The sequence below is a fragment of the Saccostrea echinata genome, unplaced genomic scaffold (genome assembly GCF_033153115.1).
Source record: "Saccostrea echinata isolate AGI-Se365-2 ecotype Australia unplaced genomic scaffold, CSIRO_AGI_Sech_v1 ptg000025l, whole genome shotgun sequence".
Taxonomy (NCBI): Eukaryota; Metazoa; Mollusca; class Bivalvia; order Ostreida; family Ostreidae; genus Saccostrea; species Saccostrea echinata.
In genome coordinates this window covers 1,456,706-1,473,724 of record NW_026889774.1, presented here as the reverse complement: position 1 = coordinate 1,473,724, position 17,019 = coordinate 1,456,706, and the positions used below count along the sequence as shown (strand labels likewise).

Genomic DNA, 17,019 nt, shown 5'->3' with positions numbered 1-17,019 from the left:
ATATATATATGAAAAAAAAAAAACAAACTTAAACTAGTGTCTCAGATAAGATAAAGAAAAAATGAAAATTGCACAATAACTTATATATGCTAAATGCAGTTTTTTATTTAGCTTAAATTGATGTTCTCCTCTCATTGCTAACAACAGTCTTTAAAACACATATCTGTCAGAAACACGACTCCTTCGACGATAAACAACCATTTAAAAGACATTAATATATGATTAACCGTGTCAAGCTAAAATTTTCGACATTTCTTAAACTTTTCTGTTGTATGTTCCTTAAAAATTTTGTAAGCACAGACTTCGTAGTATTAAGTTTATCGCATCAATCCACGAACTTTTTGATAACCCCGTACTTATTTCAAATATTGCAAGACTTTAATATGTCCAGTTTTACCCTCCCCAAGCCACATTTTCCCTTTCTTATCAATGGCAATGGCTCTAGGATGTCTGATTTCCGCATCTGGGTTTAGAAATCTAAGAAATTGCCCATATTTGTCCAAAAGATGGATCTTGTGGTTCTCAAAGTCAGTAATTGCGATGTTGCACAGGTCATCTGTAGCCATATTGCAGGGAGTAAAGGTTTTGCCACTTTCTGGTAGTGTGTGGCCATTGTAAGAAAACCGAAAGACGCCAAATTGATCTACAACGATAACGGCTCGTTTTTTATAATCTGCTGTGCAAATATCACCATTTTTGTTGCAACAGATAAACATGGGATGCTCATATAAAAGTTTTTCATTGGTATATTGGATTTCCTGTACAATATTTCCAGTTTGAGCATACTGCACCACCTTCGAGTGTTTTTTTCTATACAGGCAAATGAGTACGTGATCATAGGGAGTCATAGTTATCCCTTTTGGTTCCCAGGGGTGAAATTCCAGAAACGTAGAAATTTTGTTAGATTTACGCTTTTTTATTCTTTTCACAGATCTGTCATTTTTATCTGAGAAGAATATCGCACCAGTCGATGATAAGGCAAAGTAAAAACCTTTGGAAGTGATTTTAAAGGGTTGAAGATGCTGCGAATCATTGTAATTTAAAGCTCTTTTGAAAAGCATACAGTCGTTTCCACCGATTAGAACTGTTTCTGGGTTTATACAAGACAAACTGTATAATTTCTGATCGAGGGAATCTGGTGGAAATCTGGATTTCCAAAGGATTTTCAAAATACCTGGCTTCTCCAACAGTTGCATTTCAATGTCTTTAGCATTATTCAATTTAAAATTAGGGACAAAATTTTTATCAGAGGTGTGTAATATTTTTCCAAAAAGTTCCAAACATTTTTCTTGAATTTCTTGATTGTTTGTATTCGGTTTGTAGTAAGGCAACTCTAATTTCACTTGGCTAGGATTCAAATGAAAGTAGGCAAGGCTTGAACTAAAATCTGCTACTTCTGCTGCATTTTTGGAGCCAAGTAACATTTTGTTATGCAGAAGAGTGTCATCTAATTTTTGAAATTTTTTGGAGTAAAAGTCCTTTTGATTCTGTAGCTCTCTCATGTCTTTCTTTTCTTTCTCATCTAGTTTTGTATGCATAGAGTCTACAGCATTATCAATTACCTTGTGCAAAAAGTCCCCAAAATTTTTGATAGCTTTTTTCGCTTTGTCATAGATCAGCGGTACTTCCTTTAATTTTTCTTCTGTGGTGTCTAAAATATTTTGATAGAACGGTTTAATGTGAGTGATCAATTCTCTGTTTTCATTTGATATTGCTTCCTTTAAGAATTCTAAGACAGTTGCTAGTTCACTTCTTTTATGGGAAACATGGCCTCCGTCTATCACACATTTATCACACAGGGGCAGACAACAACTTCTACAGAAACATTTTAGCGAGTTCTTCAAATGCAGAGAACATTTTGTGTTCTCGGATAGCATGTGAACGGTATCCATGTGGATATTCATATGTTTAATACACATATGCATTTTAGTGTCACATAAAGAACATGTACACACAGCAGGTTCTCCACAATCTGCACACGTATTTAACTGAACCCGTGGGCTGATACCTATTTCTGACGCCATGTCTTTTCCTTGGAAGTCAGAAATAAAAAAGTACATATTAGTTCTTTGAAAATATTGTATTTTTCAACGTATTTGTTAACATTGATAGATATTGAACATACCTTCTTCATAGACTATAGGGAAGCTGAATGACGGAGTCCGTTAACACCCCCTTTCACCGATAAAAATGTTTGTATTGGACAGTTAATAGTGTGAGTAAGCAAAGAACTTTATCAGCTTTATAGCCACCTATTTTGTTTTTCATTTTCATAAGAGTTTGAAATCTCTGTACATATGTACATACGTGAACAAACATATGTACATATACTTCTATAGGAAACTCTATGTAGTGTATTGTGTAACAAAAATATATTGAAATGGTGTTGTTATCTAGGGAAAACATTCCCGAGGAGAGTTTTATTTAGCTCACCTAATCCGAAGGCTCAAGAGAGCTTTTTTTGATTAAAGAGTGTCCGGCTTCTGTCTGTCGTCTGTCATCTGTAAACTTTTCACTTTTTCGACTTCTTCTAAAGAACTACAGGGTCAATTTCAACCAAACATGTCACAAAGCATCCTTGGGAGAAGGGGATTTTAGTTTGTTCACAGGAAGTGTCACGCCCTCTTTCAAGGGGAGATAATTAAGAATTCGTAAAAAAAATGATGGCATCTTTTTAAAAAAAATTTCTCGAGAACCATTAGGCAAGAAAAGATGAAACTTATGTAAAAGCTTCACTACGTACTCTAGATTCAAGTTTGTTCACATCATAATCCCTGGGGGTAGGGCGGGGCCACAAGAGGGCTTCGAAGTATCTTGATGCTTTTTGAAGTATTTTCATTCAATGATAGGCCACGTATATAATAGTTGTTTCTAATTTGGGTAGCAAGTATTTCTAATAAGAAAATGAAAAGAAGCGCAGACACCAGTCATCCTTGACGTATTCCCCTTTTCATAGAACAGAATTTTGAAATCCAACAATTATTTTTAATTTTTTTTAAATGAATTTTTAATTATTTTTAATTTTTAAAGTAGGATTGTTATAGAGGGTTTTAATCATGTCAATGAAATGTTCTCCAAAGTTTAATCTGCTTAATGTGTTGAACCATAGGCGCTGGATAACAGGATGGTGTGTTTTTCTACGTCTGTCTAAATACATTTATTAAAATAAAATCGAAAATCACTGAAATTTGCATTTATAAAATTACTACCCGAGTATATTTCTGTGTATAAAAAGACACAAGGTTCGCAACTCGCCATCTTGGATTCCAGGGGGTGCCTCAGTTCACACTTGATTTTACTCATTATCTGCACTTTTCCCACCGGTTTTCTGGTGAGATCTAGTTTCAAAAATGATAGAATAACTTTCCTACGGATAGTAAGTTTGTATCCATTCACTTGAAGTTACATGTATATAGATATGCTTAGTTACCCCTGATCCTTTAATTCTCTTCCTGTTAGAGTTTCTTCTTGCCTTCCGTATCAAGCCGTCCAGATTAGTCTGGTTGTCGTCAGGATTCTTCCTCACGGTGAATTACTTCTAAGTTTCCTGGAAAATTTTGATGCGGTCTTATTCATAATCAGTGCTATCCTGTTCTCAATCGGCCATTTATCTGGATTTGTATGGAGGGTGGCTTCTGGAAAAAGTCCTATTCCCCAGAAGATATCGTTATTGGCTTCGCCGAATATTGTGTTTGCATCTGAATTTTCCAGTTTTTCGCGAACCTCTTAAACTTGTGCAACTTTAGAATGTATAATCACTTCCATTATCGCTTGTTTCTGGTCTTGTCACTTTTCAGGATTCTTTAATTTATCTCCCATTCTCTTGGCCTCCAGAGCTGTTGGAGCACTACAGATGTTTTCAGCAGCGTTAAAGTTCAGAACGAAAAACTTCAGTAAGCTGGTATGCATGCTCAGCTGATCTGTTAGTTTCCCCGAAAACCTTGACATCGCATGGCAAAAAATAGGATAAAGGATTTTCCTTTCCTTGGAATACAATTATTCTATCAGTTGGTTTCGTTGTAATGCTCACAATCTTTTGATCCCAATTTGTGTCCAGGTTGTTTGCATACACGGCACGCTATTTCTTTTGTACAGTCTTTGACTGTGTGTCCAGTGTCCCAGCAGGGCAGTTGTAGCATTGCATCTGAGACTCGCCCTTCTCTTGTCCATAGTGAAACAATCTACATTTGATATCAGCACATTTTACAAATCTACGCAGTGATTTTCCTGTTTCCAGAGGCTTTATGTAAAGAAATCGGTTGCCGTTAAGCAAGCTTGCTCGTTGGGTGTTTGATCTTTCCTATTTAATTTCACTTTTCAAGTCTACTTGATAGCTATCTTACATTTCAAGAATAGTACTGCCATCAACAGATAACGACAGACCGCTGACCGTGATCTTTAGGACTGGGTCATTAGGACTTTTTGCTCCAGTAGAGTAGGGATTGAGTCATAAACCTGTATAGAATGGTCACAGAGCTCAAATCCTTGTCCTACTCTCTTTACATTTTAGGTACACTCGCTATATATACAGGGTGTTTCTGAAAACATGCAACCATTTTGATTGACTTAATTTTATTCGTGCTTCATCCAATACCATCCACCAACATATTAAATTAAAAGGCACAATTACAAAATTTATTCTTGTAAGAATAAAATTATTCCGGCAAATAGATAATGAGTTACGAAAGAATAAAGAAAACTTTCAAAATTTCACCTAGTCAGAAAATATGTTCTAAATGACGTCATTTCTGCTGAATGAATAAATGTAATCGATGCAGGAAATTTTTCATAATCATAACTAGTGCACAAAATTTCTTTGTTATGAACCTTGACTCATTATTTAAAAACTATTTAGAGTTCATGTGTTGTGATGAGGTGTGTATTTTTTTTTATAAACTGTGACCTTTAACTGCCCCAAAAGATAAGTCGGGGGGGGGGGGGGTTAAGTCAAGTGAATGTCGAGGCCAAATACAGATTTTCGGATTTGGAAGGGAAGAATAATCCTCCAAATATTTGTTTCACCTAGTCTAACGTGTAAGATTCAAATTATATTTCAGCATCCGATATACACGACTTTTCATTTTTGAGTTGCATTCGTTTACAAGGTCAGTTATTTTACTTAAGGATTTCATGGGAGTCACTGAATCAACGTCTCTAACATTCTCAATGTTTTCATGTGTTCTATTGTCTTCGTTCTTCCAATTTTTCCTTTTTTATCACTTACGTTCCATTATATTCCAAATTTTTTTAAAAAAATTGTACAACTTTTTTAAAGTTCTTTGTATTATGGATTCTTATCTATATTGTCCTAAGCAATCACAGGAACTAGCGACATGCTTTGATAAAACAGTGTCAAAACTCCTAATGATTGATCTTTAGTAAATTTCATATTCAGAATGATATGACCTATTTTTCAATGATGTCAAATATGACGTCATAATTAATTTAAATGATAACTATTTCCCAAATTTTTGTTATCAATAAAATCTTAGGCCTATTTTCTATAATTTTAAATAAAACTTTTATATATCTCTGTTTGCATATCAATAAAGTGAGGAAAGCAAATGGTTGCATGTTTTCTGAAACACCCTGTATATCTCTATCACTCTGAATACAGCGAATGTTATCTCTGATCTTATCATGAATCGCCATATAAAGTTCGAAATCAGATACCCTTTTACTCTGGTCAGATTGAAGATCTTTGTTCTTCAAATTATTCGACTTGAACATTATGTTTACAACCTCTGAAGTCATGATTGTTAATATTTTGCTTACTTGTGTAGTTCTCACTCGTGAACTCCGCGACACAGTTAACAATTGCACACACACACACATACGTGTATGACGTGCCGACTGAACACCTTAACTTCCCACATGCAAATGGACACTTCTTGTAAAAGGGAGTTAGAGGGAAGAAATGTTATCTGTTTGACTAAAAATAACAACTAAACATAGAATCAGACTTAATATGTATCGAAAAAGGTTTATTTTATTCCTTGATTTTTCACATACCAAATGAACACTTAACTGATACACAACCAATTGAACACTTTCATTTACACACTATCAACTGAACACTTCTAAAGCACACAGTCAACTGAGCACGTCTGACACACACTGTCATCTAAACACGTATAATACACACAGCCAACTAAGCACATTAAGTACACACACAGTCAACTTACCACCACTGATACACACGATCAACTGAGCACGTCTGACACACACTGTCATCTAAACACATATAATGCACACAGTCAACTAAGCACGTTCAACACACACAGCCAACTATTATCACTTCTTAAAGACATGCATGGTTACCTGTTCACCTCCAACACACAGTCAACTAACCACATGTGACACACACAATCAAATAACTATATCTGATACACACAGTCAACTAATTAAAAACATCTTAAGTATACGATTAACAATACCATCTCCAGAGTTACCCGTGTGGCGCAGTGCAGGTTAGAGCGTCTTCTCTAGAGTCGCGAAGTAAGGAGTTGATCCTTACGTCGCGGGTTACAATCCCACTGTGGGACCTGGAGACCGGTCCTTCGGATGAGACCGTATAAACTGAGGTCCCGTGTCGCAGTAGGCGCTGGCAGGAAAAGATTCCACACTGCTAAATTACCGTAAGTGTCGAGTACAGGACAAAATTTGCAGCTCTCCACCGGCAAGTGGTGACGTTTCCATATAAGTGAAAAAATCTCGGGAGAGACGTTAAACAACATACAAACAAACAAACCATCTCCAGATAAAAAAATTTAACAAGATAGAAATATTACGTCGATCTGCCTCGTAAACATAGTCAGGTATACATATTCTTTATAGACAAAATTTAGCACATCCCGGAATTCATGATCACCGATCAACCGAATCGTACAAAAAAGTACCCACTCATGTGTTTTGGTTTTTCGTGGTGAGAACACTTACATTGGAAAACGTTTAATTTTGTCAGTTGAAGCACAATGATATCAATAGAAATGAATCTTTTTTTAAAAATTTACTTTGAAAAAGTCCATTAATTTATTTTATTCTGAATTTTAGCACAGCCAAGAAATGTAAATAAACATATTTTGAAATATTTTAAGTAACTATATAGATATATTAGGAGACGTTCTAGTTTCGAATTTTTCCGTTTGCACAACTTTCATTCATCGTGCATTCAACGTCTGTTCACCATGAGCTCATAATGCGCTCATTTCACAGTTTTGCGTTCAGCGTTCACCAACCGCTTGCATTAATTGTTCACAAAGCATTGTTTTGAATATATTTTATTGAGTACATCAAAAGGATAGAAAAACAAGTTCTTAAAACTAACTAGTTATTTTCCATATATATTACAATATTTTATGCAAATTAAAGAAAAATTATACAATTGATACAAGTGAAAATGCTATTAAGCAGATCTTTCATTATGTAATTGCATATTTTGGATCAAAGGTTGTGCTTTATATGAAATATTGAAAAAATACCTCAACTTTTGGCCATTTTTAAGGGAATTTACAGGATATGGGAAAAATGAGGCATTTTATGACGTATAATGCATTGACTAGAGAGAGAATAACGTCATGTTCAATAGATACACTGTCACCAAGGGTCCACGTTATAAATACTGCATTTTCAACTAAAACTGAGCAGTTTCGATTTTTCAGAAATTCTCAGAGCCAAAAAAAGGCCCTAAGTGGCTCTTGCTCTTTAAAATTTTTGATGTTTTTCCTAACCATTTTGAACATCATATTTTTAGAGTCCATTTTTTTTATTAGCACTGCATACCGTTACAACACCAATAAACATAATATCAGACCTAATATGTCTTAAAAAGGTTATGTCATTCCATGATTTTTCACAAACCAAATGTACAGTTTACTGATACACAACCAATTGAACACTTTCACCTGAACACTTCTAACGTACACAGTCAACTGAGCACGTCTGACACACACTGTTATCTAAACACGTACAATACACACAGTCAACTGAGCACATTTAGCACACACACAGTCAACTGAACACTACTGATACACACGATCAACTGAGCACGTCTGACACACACTGTTTTTTAAACACGTATAATACACACAGTCAACTAAGCACATTTAGCACACACACAGTCAACTTATCACTGCTGATACACACGATCAACTGAGCACGTCTGACACACACTGTCATCTAAACACATATAAAAGATGTATTGGAAAACGTTCTATTTTCCCATTTTTCCGTTAGCTCACTATTCTTTCACCGTGTGTTCAACGTCCGCTCACCATGAGATCATCATGCGCTCTATATTTACAGTTTTGTGTTAAGCGTTCACTATCCGCTCGCGTTAACTGTTCACAAAGCACTGTTTTGAACATATTTTATTGAATACATCAAAAGGATAGGAAACAAGTTCTTATAACTTAATGGTTCCTCTCCTTATATATTACAATACAGTATGTCATGCAAAGAACAAGTCTCAATAAGCCTTATCTGTGGTCCCCGGTTACTCATCAAATTTTGAACTTTTATTAAAAACCTTAAGAACTAAATTATATTATTAAGTGATGTTTTTATTATTTGAGTCAACATTTGAAAATGTCAAACAATAGGTATAGACAACATAAGAAGCTGCGTTTTGAAGGTGGGGTCCCTTGATTTTCATGAATAACAAAAGAAATCAGTTACAGGTGCACACATCAAAGCTTTCGTAAACACCGAGCACAGGTTTGTTCAGAGTCGAGTTCGAAATATAATGTGTATATTATACATGTATGTATAAAGGTCCAGTGAAAATATCTTTGTTGAACAACCTTGTGCTCTATGTTTTCTAATTAAAAGTATTGTGATTTTGAATATCTTCATTTACTTGCGATTAGCCTCATTGTGACCTGCTGAGAATCATAACAAGCCACGTGAATTTGTATCGTCACGGGTAAATGCCTCCAGTAAATGTGCTCATTCGCAGTTGAAACGTGCTCAGTTTTATATCGGTCAGCTTTGGGTTGTTTCGTTCATCTTATTGTATAGCGTTTATTGCAAACAATTCGTAAATAGAAAAAAAATTATTTGTAGTTGATTGTAAAGCTTGAACATTTAATTGTTTGCAAGAAAAATTTCAAGAATGTTTCTTTCTGTCTCCTCTTTGAACCATTTTTTTTTTTCACTCGAAAGGTCCGTTGTTTGTTTTTATCATGTAATTCATTGAACCTTGCATTTTTCGTTCCCGTGAATATTGTTTATTTCCTAACTCTTAATGCACCTTGACAAAACACACTAAAACGTATAATTTGTACGAAAATACCTATAAATAACAGCGCAACACCCCCATCCTAATAAAGAACGTAAATAAATCATATATGATGTAAAAGAAAAAATAAAGATATGAAAGATATGAAAACCTTTGTTATAAACCAAAGTTATAAACAATGTTCTATTATTTTGATTGTAAAATGACTTAACTTTTGTCTGCAATGTGTACTTTCACAGTTTCAATTATCTTCTTTTTATAGTATCTAATTTAAATGTCTCCGCCCATTTTCATGTACCGTAATTGAGAAACCGTAGTCTGTTCGGGGGAAAATGTTTCGGAATTTTTAAGTGTGATAGGTGTTAAAAATTGGCTTATTTTTGGGATATGTTAAACTATTCATCATATATACACGATATTTTAATTAGAAACACTCAGTTATACACAATGAAAACTTATAAAATACCATGTGCTAATATTTAACCGGTAAACTAAGGGTGAAAAAAAGGGACCACGCTACTATACTTAAGTGGACAACTCCTTAAGAAAAATAAAACAATTGATATAAGTGAAACTTCCAATATAACTTATTGTTATATTACTTGAATCTTCCAAGTAGGTTTCTATTTTGTCGTAACAATTTGATATCGTATTCTGTTTCATATTGTTGACTAAATTTCGGACCTTTCTATATGCGGACCAATCGGAATCTTTTTTTTAGTTTATAGTGCTTTGTTACGAAGACGGTTTCCAATTCTTATTCGTTGTTGTTTCACGTAGCACTGAATTTAACCATGGTTTTTCACGAGGACGAATGGTTACAGTTTGTTCATGTATACATTCATGAACACAGGAAAGATATTCCGATATAAAATGTTCAGCTACAAGGTTTATTGTTTCATTTTCGTTGCTACTTTTTGTCCAATCACAATTTCCGATAAATAAGAGAATTTACTTTTTGAAATCTGAATTGTTATAAGCCCACACTTTATGCTTGTACGAACGATTATAATTTATACTGAAAGAAAGCGAAATATAAGTTGCTCTATAGTCACTGATAGAAGCGCCTATTGTTGGAGTGTCCGATTCGCATACTTGAATGTCAACAGATGTAAGAATTGGGTCAAGAAGCGTGGTCGACGTGTGTGAAGTTCTTGTCGGTTGTTTTAAACATTTTTTTATTGAATTAATCAAAAGGATTGGGAACAGGTTCTTGCAATTTACTGGTTCCTCTCCTTAAATATAACAATATGTCATGCAAATAATACATTAAAATATAATATTTTCAAGTGATATAAGTGAATAAGACGACAATTTAAAATATACATGTTTCATCAATAGATTTATGGACAGCAGCAAAAATATTGTTAGTGTATTTGTAAGCACAGGCAAATCTTTATCACCCCATAATAACAGGTTTTTGTCAATTGTAACCAATTCATCAAGCAAAAACAGGTGGTTGAAAAGATTGTTCCTAGTATTTGCATAATTTCTACAAGCAAAAAAATAATAAGCATCTCCATACTTTCCGCATGAACAAAGGGGATTGTTGATGATATTGCGTTTATATAGATCATAATTAAGTAAACAGTTGTGTCTTAGTTTAGTATGAATTATGTTTGTGTAGCGTTTGCCAAAAGAAAAATACGTTGGCGGATTCCTGATTTTTGTACAAGCTCTCAAGTTTTTACGGAATGAATTAATAGGAATGGCTTCTCTTTTGTTTCTCCTTTTAAGAAGTTCAATTGTTTCACAGCTTCTGGTACAAATGGCCTTTTGAATAGTTCTAATCTACATCTCGGAATAATAAACTGCTCTTTATTGCGGGTATTGTATTTTGATACATTTTCATGCTTGTTTGGTATAATATTACTTAAAGCGGCAGTACTGCTGCAAAACGTGTGCTTTTTCATTCACATTTACCCAATATATCATTAAGAAATAAGGTATAAAGTTGATGTAAGCAGTTTGAGAAACAGAAATATTCTCTCCTCATACAAAATTAACGTAATTAGAATCTGCCGGAAAATCAAGGGTCGTACAAACTGGAGCAATCTTAGATATGTTTATTTGTACCACGTGAATTCTAAAACGGCACGTGCCTACACTGTAACGTTTACAATTATAATGAATATGAGGTAAAAGTAATTTTCAAAAGCAAATTATCATAACTTTCTGATAAAATAATCCAAAATAATAATCGTTAAGATTTTAGTCTGCTTTCAGACGAATTTAACAGAATTAAAAGTACAAATGTTGACGGTTTGTGTATTGGGGTCCGAGAAAGGAAAAACCACCAAATCAAACGTTATCGCGGCAAATGTCAAACAAAATATTTTTCTGCACAGTTAAAAAAATTAGCACTTCAAATGGTAACAATGTTTATAAGTCATAGGTGTATTTTTATGTTGAGTTTACACTAATTTTTTTTCTTTGAAAGCGATGGAAAAATGAAAAATGATAACAACTATCAACAAACCTGTCGAGTAGAACCTTCGCGAGCCCTGCGTGAGTGACGCCGAGTTCCCGTTTCTTCCTCATCCAACAATTATATTAATCCCCAAACTAAATTTTAGTCAGGAAAGTTGCTTTTTCAAGCTTTATTTTCAGTTTCTTTTTCTTTTTGGTCGACTTTATCAATGTAGCAGGCTCTTAGGGCTTCCTTCTCTTACCATGCTGTTTTGTTTATGAAAACTACGCATGCGTGCATAGCATGGAATGAGGAACCCCGAACACGTTGCGATGTATATATTAACGTCCCATAAATAATTATTAATTTTAATGAAATAATCAAAATTATTTCATTGTGAAAGTTGTAATTTTCTGAAAGTTTATACATTTATGAGTTGCCAAAAAAAATCCAAATTTTGTCGGAAAATTTTATCAAGTCAGTTTTTTGATGAGATGCGCCGTACTATCACTTTAAATATTCAGGAACAGTCCCTTTGTGAATTTTGAACATACTTGTCATTTTTGCAATATAGCGCCTAAATTTTAAAGTTTCCCAACCAGTTTCTAAATAAAGTGTTCCTGTAGGCGCAAAAATAGGAAGTCCTGTGAAAATTCTAGCCTCAGCTAGTTAGACTTTTTCAAGCTTTTTCAGAATCATGTTTAGAGCAACCATCCCAAACAACAGAAGCGTATTCAAGCATTGGTCTAACAAATGTAGTGTACAATTTTGAAAGGTTATTTCTACTCAATTTAAACTTTAGTTTTTTCAAAAGCCCAAGTTTTTTTCATAAGCCTTGTTTACAATACCGTCAATATATTATGCAGACTAGCTAAGATTCTGTGACAATAATAAGCCCAAGTGTCTATGGACTGTAACGCACTCCAGCCTACCTCCTTTAAAGAATAATTTAGGCAGGACAGAAATAGATTTCGTGTTAAAAAGAAAACAACCTTTGTTTTAGATGTTCTAGTCGGTTCAAATTCAATGATATTGTTAACAAGTTTGTGTGTTGAAACAATTCCATGAATTATGTTTGTTTGTGGAGCATTAAGAAGATCTACATGTACATTCAAGTCACCTACTAATAATATTTGAAGTTCGCCTACTTTGTCAATGGACCATGTGAGTTATGTCCAAAAACTTCTATCCCAGTTTGGAGGACGAGATATGCACTAGAGGTATTGTGGGCACTGAGCTCACAAAATTATAACCCCCCCCCTTCCCTCGCGACCAAGCCTCACACATATAATAGTAAAGTCCTTTATTAGCTGAGGGAAACCCCAGATATCTGTCAATCAGAATATAAAATAGGAGGTGCACAATGGTACAGTGTAATAAAAAAGATTCTGTGAAAGTCTCATAAATTTTATTCAGTGGTATATGAGGAGTTGCAGAAAAGAGATGGGAGCCTTCAAGTGATGCTGACATAAAATAATACACCCCAATCATTATAAACTCTGCCTTTCAAGCGGGGGTGTAAAACTACATGTTTAATAGTTTTAAGTTGCAAACTTTGAAATGCGCCTGATAAAATTAATGCCTAAATGCGTATTTATCTCTCTTATGAAAGGATGTGATGGAATTACTAATCAACCATTAATATTAAGTTTTAAAGAAGATGGGCTAATAGGGCGAGCGATATTCCTTTAGTGCAACAAATATGAAGGTGAAAAATTAAACCTCAATTATAACGAAATTTTCTTTGATATTTCATCTGACATAAAAGTATACTTGATATAAAATCTCAACAATTTGCAAAAATCTAACAAAGAGTGAAATCATTTGCCCATGCATAGAATAGCATACACACAATGAAGAGGGCAAAAGGGATCATTTTCTCATAATTATAATTACCGATAAAACAGTCATAACCCCTCCAATTTAATTTAAAATTTCGCCAAATGACGTTTCATGTATCGAAAGGTGAAATATAAATCTTTATGCGCTACAAATGTACAACAGTGCAATTTTTAATTTAAAAAAAATGACTATGTACTGTAAACGTGTGAAAAACCATCTTCGCTAGCCAAGGGTTTACGATTCGCTCCACCCGAGTAGATTTTGGATCGGAAACCCTTGGCTAGAGAAGATGGCGAAAAAGTGACATTATCCAAGAAGTATGTTTTATCTAAATATTATAGCTGTATATTTTTAAGGATCATCCGAAAACATATAATTTTTGCATATTTATTGGAATATACGAAATAGTTTTTATCTGCAGAGTTTTACTGGTTTCATGCAAATAGCGAGCTAACAATAGAACCTGTCTGCAAACTTTTCTAATAACCCTAATATATTTCTAATCAAGTGAGGAATAACGTCTAATGAAAACACTAAATGTGAGTGTCCAAAAAAGGTAGGTATACATGTTCTGATAGAGCTCTTTATGGATATAAGGCCTCGACGGAGATTACGCAAGTTGGTAACCGGTTTGAGTTTGGAATGGGTTTTTTTCTGGGGCAGAATTGTCTAAATTAAAAATAATATTAATTACAAATTCTGATTTTATTTTTGTGATTTTTTTTTTTTTTTTTTTTTTTTTTTTTTTTTTTGAACAATAATTCCAACATGTACATTGTTGAGATCAACCATTGAACTGTTCAACCGATGTGCGCATCAAATAAGTTAATGAGAGCAAAAGTTAATTAAATTTGATTTTCGATTGCAAAAATGAAATTATTTTCGCAATAATTAAATTGATATCTTGAAATAATTCTTATGTATCATATTTTCATGTAAATTAGGTTAATTAGTGAATTTGATTTGTCGAGTTACATTTGTTGAAAAACTCTATTACCATCTGAATCATGAAACCACGCCCCCAGCATGGTGTAGAACAGCAATAGTCACCATTAGTTATGCACGTAGCATGGTCTCTGAAACTGGGGGACAGGCGGAGAAAAAGTGACAACTTACCTGAAAATCTTTGACCAAAAAAAGGAAACTTGTCCAAACTCGATATCATCTTTCATGCTGATGGTGGTGTGGTGGTGGGGGGGGGGGGGGGGGGGGGAAGTTTCCAAAAATTTTCTTTTAAATAACATTCGCATCGGAGGATTTGCAACAAAATGTGGGGAGTGGGCCGCTAAGTCGATGAACTTTTACTATATACTATATTAGCAGTTAAAAATAGGGCACCCCCCCCCCCGATGCATGCTACATGCCTGTTGCCCTCAACTACATGCAATATTTATGCAATATTGCGACAGAGACGGTTATAAGGGTTTGTACGGTTAACGCATTAGCTCGATTAGTAGAGGCCTGGACAGACAAGACATCCCAGGTTCAATCCCAAGCACAAACGGATTTCTGTTACATTTGATGTCCAATGTTGTGATTGGGTATTCTTTATCGGGTAAATGTGATTGCCCCCCCCCCCCCACCCACCCAACCCCCGGCTCCGGAACTACCCTACATGTTTTAGCACTCCTTAAGAAATGAGGACACATCTATCTCTGGAGGGGTACAGTTTTGTATTGTGTGATACACTGATTCCTTGGGTTAGTGGCTTAATTCCTTGGCTCGATTGATAGAGTATTGGACTGGCATGTTAGAGATTAATTCTGGTCCAATCCCAAGTGGAGGCACAAATCGTTTTGTTACAACATGTACAATATCTTCAATGAGCTCCATATTTCATCCCTGCAAACGTGCTTGGAATCTTCTATATTTCGGTGTTCAGTAAATTATAATACACGAGGAATCATCAGTACATGTCACTCTGTCACTCTGACAAGACTACAACAAGACTACCAATCAGATAGATTAAATAAGTCGATTAGATAAATTATTCACGGAAGTAAACATAGCTAGAGAGTAATGTTTATTGACTAGCATGTTATGTCTTGTAAACAGGAGATTATTTCGTTTCAGTTTTCACCATTTTGCAAAACTACCTGAACATCTTTCTGGAGTACTCATTCAAACTTCTTCAATCAGTTATTTATGTCCCAGGGGCCCGTTTCATCAAGGTCGACGCCAAGTCGTAGCGCTACGCCGGCGTAAAGTCGGGACTAGCACAAAGATTTGCATTTCATTAAACAGCGTATCCTAACACCGGACTAAAGTTAGGCCAAATTTTTACGTCTACTCATGGGTAGGTGGAAGTTCGGGCGTAAACATAAAATAAAGCGACTTTACTGATCTGAAAACAATTTAGCCATTCCTTAAGAAGAATTACAGTAAATTCTAAGAAGTCTTTTTAATACAAACGATGAATTATTTAACTTCACAAACTATGAATATTTGGGGGAGCGGAAATTAGGGGGGGGGGGTTACACCCATTTAAGGAAGTAGTTGACATGCAGTATTTACATAACTTTAATAAATTTCTTCATAAAAGATTGTCTTATTAGGGATTCATTTTTACACCATGTCTTAAGTTTTGATAATCCTGCATTTATACACATTTGATTGTTGTATTTTGAGTACGAGGTATTGTTTATACATTTTGTGTCATTCACTGAAAAGAAACCTATTAAAATGTTTATTTTGAAAAAAAGCTATTTTCCCCAACATTTTTTTAAAAAGGAAGCACAGTTATCTTCTTTAGGTTTGGTTAATATCTATATTCAAAAAAATATTTTTTTTTTAACTCATCGTAAAACCAAGTAGGCTTTTTAAAAACTTTATCGTGCTCGAAAACTCCATTTCTTATTTACTCCACGTCCACATGCGTGGATCTGGGGGGGTGGGGGGGGTGGGGGTAATGGAGAGTGTCCAGTTCTCTTCGCCGCAATTTGCGGAGTTATTCAGGTATACAAATCTAGAGTAAAGAAATTAAAAAAATGCAAATGACCTTGGACCCCTGTTAAAAAAGTTAAGTTAGTAGGAAGAACCATATATTTATCAAGTTTAAGAATTGAAGGGAAGGACGAAGGGAACACCCCCTCCCCCCCCCGAGATTTTCAGTTTTGGGAAAGAAAATTACGATGTTTACCTTGTCAACAAGTTTCTCAGATGGAATTTTTGTTTACTGATGACCTACCCTCCCCATTCCCTTTAAAAAAAAAATCGCGGACCCGCCTGCGTCCAGTAAAAAGTTGTTAACGTTCAAAAGACGAAAAAGATTCCGGTTGATTTCGTAAATATACTTGAAAGTCAATATATCCTGATATTGAAAACTAATTAAAGAGGATTTTACCTTAGGGACTAGGGGCAACAAATTTAGTCACTAGAAAGATTCTGAGAATCAGCTGTAAGAGAAACTTGACTGTAATTTTACAATTATTACACCCATGTATGACAATATATTAGTGTTTAAACAATATATGATACATTTCTGAATTCAAAATGCAAATCAATGATACTTTCCTTTCTTCATCGGGAA

General features: G+C 34.6%; 1 protein-coding gene across 1 annotated transcript; it reads right to left on the bottom strand.

Annotated features, from left to right (window-relative positions):
- Positions 1-356: 356 nt before the first annotated feature.
- LOC133192407 (uncharacterized) lies at positions 357-2,024 on the bottom strand. Its single transcript, XM_061328418.1, has one exon. It carries the CDS (start codon positions 2,022-2,024, stop codon positions 357-359), a length of 1,668 nt encoding a protein of 555 aa, XP_061184402.1.
- Between the last annotated feature and the right edge of the window lie 14,995 nt (positions 2,025-17,019).